At 31.2% G+C, this 9,715-nt stretch overlaps 3 protein-coding genes across 3 annotated transcripts; 1 reads left to right on the top strand and 2 right to left on the bottom strand.

Annotated features, from left to right (window-relative positions):
* Window positions 1-3: 3 nt before the first annotated feature.
* On the top strand, window positions 4-612 carry LOC112905944 (cell cycle control protein 50A-like; the record flags this gene model as incomplete). Its single annotated transcript, XM_025979396.1, has 3 exons — window positions 4-250; window positions 311-476; window positions 541-612. Coding segments are annotated over 3 exons (465 nt in total), but the record flags the coding sequence as incomplete, so codon positions are not given.
* Window positions 613-718: 106 nt separating this feature from the next.
* On the bottom strand, window positions 719-8,599 carry LOC108744029 (huntingtin-like). The gene is made up of 20 exons (XM_018479628.2): window positions 8,195-8,599; window positions 7,883-8,140; window positions 7,588-7,815; window positions 7,363-7,523; window positions 6,774-7,305; window positions 6,360-6,714; window positions 6,055-6,301; window positions 5,906-5,990; window positions 5,670-5,849; window positions 5,360-5,613; window positions 4,899-5,298; window positions 4,089-4,837; window positions 3,767-4,021; window positions 3,380-3,698; window positions 2,909-3,103; window positions 2,632-2,846; window positions 2,407-2,581; window positions 2,202-2,346; window positions 1,885-2,135; window positions 719-1,742 (listed from the first exon to the last, which is right to left on the bottom strand). The coding sequence occupies exons 1-20, from the start codon at window positions 8,528-8,530 to the stop codon at window positions 1,389-1,391; spliced, it is 5,694 nt and encodes a 1,897-aa protein (XP_018335130.1). The 5' UTR covers window positions 8,531-8,599; the 3' UTR covers window positions 719-1,388.
* A 91-nt stretch (window positions 8,600-8,690) lies between these two features.
* On the bottom strand, window positions 8,691-9,712 carry LOC108744028 (huntingtin-like). The gene is made up of 3 exons (XM_018479626.1): window positions 9,625-9,712; window positions 9,308-9,558; window positions 8,691-9,165 (listed from the first exon to the last, which is right to left on the bottom strand). The coding sequence occupies exons 1-3, from the start codon at window positions 9,710-9,712 to the stop codon at window positions 8,812-8,814; spliced, it is 693 nt and encodes a 230-aa protein (XP_018335128.1). The 3' UTR covers window positions 8,691-8,811.
* Between the last annotated feature and the right edge of the window lie 3 nt (window positions 9,713-9,715).

Below are 9,715 nucleotides of genomic sequence, written 5' to 3'. Positions count from 1 at the left end.
CCTAATGCTCCAAAAGGATTACAAGATGCTTTTAAGGATTTTACAAAGCCAAAATATTGGCAAAAACATGTTTGGGAGCTTGATCCTGATGATCAGAATAACAATGGATACCAAAATGAAGATCTTATTGTCTGGATGAGAACTGCAGCCTTGCCGACATTTAGAAAATTATATCGCAGAGTTGATCACAACATTTCTGGTTTTATGGATGGCCTTATGAGGGGAAAGTATGAGTTACTAGTGAATTACAGTAAGTGCTATCATTTTGAAAACTTTCCAATGAAAATCAGTACTACTTGTTACATTTCAGCTTATGATGTGAGTCATTTTGATGGGTCTAAAAGAATGATTTTGAGTACAACTTCACTTATAGGTGGAAAAAATCCATTCCTAGGAATTGCTTATATAGTTGTTGGTTGTTTATGCTTGCTATTAGGCATAACACTCCTTTTCATTCATATTAAAATGGGAAAAAGGTACCTAACTAACACAAGCAATAATTAATGCAAATATTACTTACCTAATACAATTTTTTTGCAGCACCACCGAAATAATTAACGTCACTCCTAGAACTCCGTGGACTCCACAGTAGTGAATCTAGTGATACACAAAGAAAAAAGTACTTGTTGCCTTAACAGTATTTTTGATAACTAACGTTATAAATAACAATCAACAAATTTTAAATCTCACCAAAATTTCTTAGAAATAGATAAAAAATAAAATGCTTTTTTATGAAATAGAAGATGTATGTAATCCAACGAGCTTGAAATGACGTAAAAGAAAAAACTTAGAGAAACACTGTTCAATCAATAATTATTGTTGTTATTGAATATTTATAGCTGTTCATCCTCACCACATTGTGATTTTATTATGTTACCTATTTTTAATGTATGTATTTATGTACAGTAGGTATTATTTTTACATACGTTGTTTTTAATGTAATTAGTTATTTAAGAAATAAATTATTATTGCACTAAATTCTAAATTTGTAATTTATAAAACTAACGAGTCTTTTAGAAGAGACAAAATGACTTAAAAAATAATTTGCCAACCGTATTTCATTGCTATAATTAATATATCCTTTTTTAACATGAAATAATAAATAACTTTGCAAGAATTTATTTTATTGCAAAATAAGAAACAGTTAGGTAATATTCGTTACGTTATTGCAAAATAGAAACGATTTATGAACTTCCATGTTGATTTATGAAACATTATTGAAAGTAGTGATAAGAATAACGAGTTGTTACTTCATAAAATTCAATTTTTAAAATTTTAACTTTTAACGTTACTCTTATTTTACCGGATTAAAAAAATATAACATGGACTATGAAAATATATCACGTTATCTCTCCAACAGCTACATATTTACAGACATTATTATTACTTTACAATTCAACGGAAGATAGCAAATCATTAAACGGAGAATCAATTTGGTCTTTAACTTTATCAAAACTATCGATAAATGTTTGTCTTTGTTTGTCATTAGTTAAATTTTTATAGAAATCGGCACCTGCTATGCATAACATTTTCCTGTCCTCATACTCGAAACGTCCTATCCTCGCCTGCATATACGGGAAGAAGGATCGCAACCAAGGATTCGTACTGGCACTTACAAAGAAACAGGAAAGATACCAGGTTGCCATTGACATAGAAAAACTGTTGGTGAAATTTGACAAGCTAAAGACGACCCAATCTTGAAGTAACGGCAATTGAGACTGGTTAATAGAGTTTTCAAAAACCTGAAAATTCATTTTAAATTAGTAAATAAATCTAAATTATTGACAATTTATGTAGGTATGTACTCAGAAACAAACCTACACATTTAATAATCGCTTTTACGGAACAAATTCTATGATCACGATGATGTTGATATGTACTTACTTTAAAAACAACGCTGCTTAAGAGTTTAGGGTGAGGCTGTTGCTGTGATAAAAATTCCCCCAACACCTTTGTTAAAATATCAGCAGGTGTAAAAAAATAATTCAAAATGTCAGGTAAAATGCTGCACAGAATTTGAACTTGAAACGGAAATCCTTTTTTAATATGATCAAAAATAATCGACACCTTTTCTAATAAATGAACCAAATTATCTGGGTTGTCTTCCAGCTCATTCCCTTTCTTTTTTAAACTATCTGTAAAAAAAATAAATTTTTATTAATAGTAATGAAAGGAATTATGTACATTGTACTAATACTAACTTGTGTAAGTACAGCTTAATAGCAGTTGTATTGCGCACAAGTCTAAAGGAAAAGTTTTAGTTTTAATATTTTCAATAGCGATTTTCATTATAAGGTCAATGTATTTGTTTGATAAGCACTTCTTAATTATAAGTCGCTCTAGGCCCTGAAAAAGAAAGCACTCACTTCAGTTTTATACACAAGAAAAGTATATAATTTAATTTACTTTTAAAATAGCTAATTGAAAATGAGTTGATACTTTTGATTGTAACACTGAAGAAGCAGATTGTAACACAACTGATGTAAATTGAGGTTCCAAGTTATTTTCTTCTAGATTCTCTATAATATAAAATGCTACAGCCCACGTCGTCAAAGTGTGTTCTAAAGACTGACTTAGTACACTAAAAAAAGAAAATTCACAAACTATTCAATAAATAAGACATGTTCTTACTCTGTTTTTGAAGGTGTGTGACACTGCACATAGTCTGTTATAATTGGCAATATTAGTTGTACTTCATCTGAAAGCGTCCCAATGTGGATGCTTCCTAAAACATTGCCTTGTAACAAATATAAAATCCCATGTAATGCTGCAGTTCGGCAGGGTATAAATGTACTCTTTAAATTCTGTACAATTATTTTTTTTATGGCTTCATAAGTCTCCAGTTCCTTGAAACAATATGAAATAAATTGTAATAATCTGATAACATATTTTCTTAATGTACACTTACAGTACTCAAAACTGCTGCTGCCTTGCAACAACCTACAACAATATATTGATGCAGTACTTCGTCTTCATGTGTATGAATCTTTGACAGTGTTAAAAAGGAATCTAACATCCATTCAAATTGGGCCTTGTCAGTAAATAAATCAGATATCATGAGAGTGGACTGTACAACTTCATGCAATATTCTTATGTTGGTTTCCTAAGATGTGCACATTTAAATTAAAGTAATCAAAATGTAGACAAATTAAATTCAATCTTGTATGTTATATGCAAAAAGTGCTATGGAAGTTAATAGAGAAAATGATAGAAAGGATGAGACATTAAGGATTAGTTAGACATATTAGAAGCAGAAACAGAAGTAAAGAGGAGCGGAGGAAGACTCTAGATTAGATTACTGTTTGAAAATGGTTAGGTATGTGGAATGTTCTAGTTTTCTAGAAATGTGAAGGCCTATAATGATGATGATATGTATTACCTCGGTCGTAAGCCACTGAGAATAATGGTCCAGTAAAAACTGTAAACACGAATTGATATCTAAACCACTTTCTTCCAGGACTTTTTTCCTGGTTTTATAAACTTGAGTTACATAATTATTCTTATTCATCGATTCAGCAGTATTTGACGCTATCGCCAAATATTCGACGGATAATTGACCATATGAATATGACGAATTAATTTTTTCTAAATTAGACATTGAAAAAACGTTAATTAATTTGTTATTAATATCGTGGGTCTCTGCATACTCTCTGAACTGGTTTACCAGTTTATTTTGGACATTTTTTAGTCGATATACACTGAAAAATATCGAGTGTAAATGTATAGTTCATGTTAAGTCTATGTTTTAACAAATATAGGAACAAACCTTTCAAGACTTGTGTCAAAGGGCTTATTTCTTGGTACATGTAAAGTTATTGAAACATTTGGATTGCCAATCATTGGGGTGTACAATGTTTGTAATAAAAGTGAGGTAATAGCTTTAACAGCAATACTGGTAGATCTTGTTTCATTTGCTTCCTCTGTAAACCCGTCTTCGGCAGATGTCGAATTTAAAACACTCAACAAACTCATCCAAGTCTCTTCAAACTGTTGTCTACTGGTCCATCCTAATAGCGAAATTCTAATTGAAAAAAAAAATATGACTTTAGCTTTATGCAATAATCTTTTATTAACTATTAATTACTCACCTAAATATAAACTCTTCAAGTATATCAACTTCTTTTAAGAATTCGATGGGTAACTGAGGAACTAAAGTGGCAAAAATACCAGATAATTCAACCGAAAACCCACACTTCCAAGCACTGGGAGGAGTTAATATGTAAGAATTAACCAGAGGCAGTCTAGCTAATGAAATTATCAAACTTCTAATAGGCTGGATAAAATATTTAGGAATATCGGTCGTATCAAAATACTTTTCCAACCAAGTAACGAGCACAGACAACTGATAACAACAATGACCAGCAGACAGGGTTTCAACATTTTCTAAAGTGTTTTTCAAACTATTCTTAGAAACTACTGGAAGAGAATTATTATCTGCTAACAACTGATTAACAATTTTATAAATAGAATTAACAGCAGAACACAACCAAGATACGTGCGTATCCAAACCTAAAATTCCGCACAAATGAACTTCTTTACAAATAACGTCGGCACAATTTAACGCATCTACGATATATTTCATTAATTTACATTTATATACATCTAACGTAAAATTAACAGACTCTAAACAAATCACAGCGAACTTTATAAAGTCTTCGAAATAATTATCTGGTATCTTTGTGGTAGGGAGAGATGGAAGGGATTTTATGTAATAGGTAACACAGGGAATTGTTTCGTTTAAAAACGACCATACAAATTCGTCAGAAAATATCTCAGTTAATTTATTGGAAAATTTCAATTCTGAAGGAGACGGTTCTCTATCCAAAACTCTGTATACCTAATGATTAAATAATACCCAAATTATACTGGCAATAAATATTAAAAAAAATCCAACTTACTTGATGGGGTTTTGGTATGAAACTTCTAATACGTCTCACGATATCCAATACATTAGCAATAGCTGCTTTGAACAGAATGGGTTCCTCTTTCAAGTTTTCTTCTCTGATTTTGTTAACAGATACATTAATGCATTCTTTCAGCACTGTTTTGTTAAAGTCTTTTATGCCCATTAAACTTAAAAGGTCTTCGTTATCTAGATGCGACAGTAACTCCGCCATTTCGGTGCTGAGGCTTGAATTGTAACAATTGTGTTTTATTTGGGTCATAAACCAGGTTTTGTTCACGTGTAAGTTCTTTATGTACTCTGGATTAACAGTTCGTCTTTGCTCCATTTCTAGAGGGCTCAAATCATAACACTGAGTTGCTAACTTGTTTAAAAGAGCCACCAGAGTCTCGTGCCTAGGAAAATAAAACAGAAAATTAAACAAATATTAACATTTAACTAGAAACAAAAATTTACTTTCTGGCTAATTTCGTTTTAACCATTAAATCCATAATATGATTGAAATCTTCTCGGGGGAGTTGTGCATTGACTTCTTCTACTGACATTGTTAATAATAATTCTACTTTTCTACTGGCTACGTTGGCTACCAGCCTTGAAATAGCCAGCTGTCTCGAATTCAACAGTTTTGGTAGAAGAAGCTTCAAAACAGAACCAATTTGAGAGGGGTGTGCATTCTCAATACTCTTTAGAACTTTAACATTAAAACTGGGCTGAAAGATATTTATATTTATTGTAATATGTTTCCTTTACAGAGAGTCTTTTTTACCTCAGATTTATTTAAACATTTAGCTGTAACTGCTTGAATAACTAAACTACTGGCTGAGGAATTTCTATGTAAAGACGTTAAAAATTCAAATACAGGAGGCTCGTTACTTAAAACCACCAAAGACTCGATTGTATTCACCAAAAACCATGAAAGTTGTTCCCCGTCTAACATATTTTCACTCTGAAGTTGATACTGATTCAAAAGTTAATACTTAAAAAGTTTTTACTTTTACTTACCAAATAATCACAAAAAGTAATTACCCCTCCAATTCGTACAATAGCTGACATGATAGATTTAGAATCTTCAGGTACACTAGACTTTCTAGAGATTTATTCTTCTATTTATTTACTATTACTATTATGATGGAGATTAAAAAAATACTTACAATTGTTCAATGATTCCATAACAGTCTGTAACTTGCATAATTTTTGCCCAAAATTTACGATTATTATAGTTTAAAAGTGCAAGAAGATAACACCAATAAAATGTAACATTTGGATAAAAAGAAGATAAGTACAGGAAATTTGAGTTAATTTCCTCAATAGAAACTTTTTCATTATCTTCATTAAAATCCGATAAACTGCTCTCATTAAACATATTAGTTGCTGTGTGCGTTATTTTGCAGTGGCTTCCTAAGTTCAAAATGTAATAAAAACAACAATCAGTGTATTAAGATTTAAACAGTCTTACCTGATTGAAGCATATGCAGACAGAATATCAAGAAATCAGAGAACTGATTTATTAAATAGTTTTCCTTTCCACTTTTCACAACTTCCAGACAATTATCTGACACTATTTCGATAACCCTGAACAGAAATTTTACAAAAATAACTTCGGGGGGCACTCCACTAAAAATCTCAGTGGTGTTGGTTACATTAAGAGGATCCGACGTAATTATTGTGCTACGAAAAACACTATGGGGAGAAAATTCCTCCTGAATCTCAACTATTTCCGAAAGCAACACATCTTCTTTAATATGACTAACCATGAACAATAATGTGATAACTTTACCAAGCCAACGATTCACACAAGTTAAATTATTTTCCTAAAAATTCATTAATTGCTTTATTATTTTACAATAATATTAGTAAATAAGTAGCTTACGTGTTTTAAGGGATTTTCAAATAAAAGAATCAAAATATTTTGCAATGGCATAAAAGCTTGGTGATTCAGCACTAAGATGAGTTGTTTCATGGATACCAAGGCTCCTTTTTGATTGATCCTGATCTTGTTCATCTTTAACATTGGAAGCAACGTTTCGATAGTTTGTCTGGACCATCGCAACCATTTCTCTAAGTTATCATTACAATATCTGCTTTCGTTTAAAACGAGTACCAACAAATCAATCACTTCCGGATATTCCAAAAGACGAAGTAACATCGTGAAAAGAACTTCTCGTGTTGTTTCCAGTTCTTTGTAATCCGTAATATTCGATTTGTTCCGCAGAAGAAATATGTCTTGAACGACGGGCTTAAGAGCGGCTATACAATATTTAAGGGGCGGCTGGCCACTGGCCATAAGGCCGTCGCAAAGTTGAAGTATCTTTGGAATGTCTATTATCATTTTCGAATGCTGTTTTGCGTAAGATAAATGCACCAGGAAATCGAAAATTCTTGGAATTATTTCTTCAGGTAAACTATAAAGTTACTTTTCGTTTTTATTGTGAAAGATGAAAAACAACTAAATTACGTACTTTATTTGACCTTCTTCGATAAATTCAAACTGCTTTATAACAAAACCAATAAATATTTGTTCTGAATCGAGAAGACAATAATTTATTTTGAGTTGAACTAATTGACACAAAAGTTTAAGAACTTTGCATTGTAATAAAACATCGCTGGTAATTCTGTACACCTACAAATTAAAGTCAATATTTTTAATAACAAAGAAAGTTTCACAACTAAAAGAAAACACTTACTTGTAAAGATTTTATTACCATTGGTTCAAATAATTTAATATAGCTGGCCAAAGCTTTTTCTGAACTTCTAGAAGTAGTGAGAATTTTTCTGTGCAAGTATCCCATCACGGTGTTGTCATCGTTTTTCTTCACTTTACTTGAACCACGTAACTTTTCCAAAAATGTTGTCGTTTCGTTATAGGGTTTTTGGAAAATGTTGTGATAAAAAGTAAAATCAATTTCTGGCTCCTTAAATACAATAAAATTCGAATTAAGTAATGAAATAAATTAATTACGAATGAGTCAAAAAACTTACGTTACGCTTATCGTAATCATCCAAATTACTAATTGTAAATGTAAGATTTGCTCCAAAAAGACTTTTTAGAAGCTGCTGTACACATTCGACGCTATTTGGAGGTGTTAAGATAAAAATAGTTTGTAAAAGGGTTAAGAGGTCTTCCGCAACAGGGCCAGACTCATGTAAGCTTCCAATCTCTAATATCAATGAAAGGGCATTTAAAGTAATTTTTAATAATTCCACAAACATTCCAGAATTCTCAAAATCCAATGTTATCTGGAAAAGCATATGAAATATTGAAGTGAAAATAGATGAAAATGTTAACATTACCTTGTAATTGGTATAAGCAGTTTTGAAAATATCATACATTTTTATGTAGTGTGGAAGGAACGCAAAAACGGTCCCTACATTAACTTTTGTATCACTTTTTTTCTCTCCCTTATCTTCCTTATCAGAGCTTTTTATTGGTGATAACAACTTTACTTTTTCGATTGCATCATTTTTTCGTTTTTTAATGGGTGAAGGTGGCAAATTAGCCAACATTGGTTTATTTTGGGGCACTGAAGGGGTTGTGTTTTCTATTACATGCACAAAGATATTTAACAGTCGCATGGTGTGACCCATAAATTGATCCGTTATTGTAGCTAGATTTCTGTCTTCAAACATGTCCCATTGTAGATTGTTGCCTTCTACGTCAAAGTCCACTTTAGGTTTTAAATTTGCTAATGCTACACCTACGAACAATACAAATATATCATTAATTTATATTAAATAAACGGGTATTTTTCAATTTCATTTCAATTTTTTACCAGATTAAATTCAATTTTTAAAATTTTAACTTTTAACGTTACTCTTATTTTACCGGATTAAAAAAATATAACATGGACTATGAAAATATATCACGTTATCTCTCCAACAGCTACATATTTACAGACATTATTATTACTTTACAATTCAACGGAAGATAGCAAATCATTAAACGGAGAATCAATTTGGTCTTTAACTTTATCAAAACTATCGATAAATGTTTGTCTTTGTTTGTCATTAGTTAAATTTTTATAGAAATCGGCACCTGCTATGCATAACATTTTCCTGTCCTCATACTCGAAACGTCCTATCCTCGCCTGCATATACGGGAAGAAGGATCGCAACCAAGGATTCGTACTGGCACTTACAAAGAAACAGGAAAGATACCAGGTTGCCATTGACATAGAAAAACTGTTGGTGAAATTTGACAAGCTAAAGACGACCCAATCTTGAAGTAACGGCAATTGAGACTGGTTAATAGAGTTTTCAAAAACCTGAAAATTCATTTTAAATTAGTAAATAAATCTAAATTATTGACAATTTATGTAGGTATGTACTCAGAAACAAACCTACACATTTAATAATCGCTTTTACGGAACAAATTCTATGATCACGATGATGTTGATATGTACTTACTTTAAAAACAACGCTGCTTAAGAGTTTAGGGTGAGGCTGTTGCTGTGATAAAAATTCCCCCAACACCTTTGTTAAAATATCAGCAGGTGTAAAAAAATAATTCAAAATGTCAGGTAAAATGCTGCACAGAATTTGAACTTGAAACGGAAATCCTTTTTTAATATGATCAAAAATAATCGACACCTTTTCTAATAAATGAACCAAATTATCTGGGTTGTCTTCCAGCTCATTCCCTTTCTTTTTTAAACTATCTGTAAAAAAAATAAATTTTTATTAATAGTAATGAAAGGAATTATGTACATTGTACTAATACTAACTTGTGTAAGTACAGCTTAATAGCAGTTGTATTGCGCACAAGTCTAAAGGAAAAGTTTTAGTTTTAATATTTTCAATAGCGATTTTCATTAT

The sequence above is a fragment of the Agrilus planipennis genome, unplaced genomic scaffold (genome assembly GCF_000699045.2).
Source record: "Agrilus planipennis isolate EAB-ADULT unplaced genomic scaffold, Apla_2.0 scaffold966, whole genome shotgun sequence".
Lineage (NCBI taxonomy): Eukaryota > Metazoa > Arthropoda > Insecta > Coleoptera > Buprestidae > Agrilus > Agrilus planipennis.
This window is presented reverse-complemented; position numbering and strand designations above follow the sequence as displayed.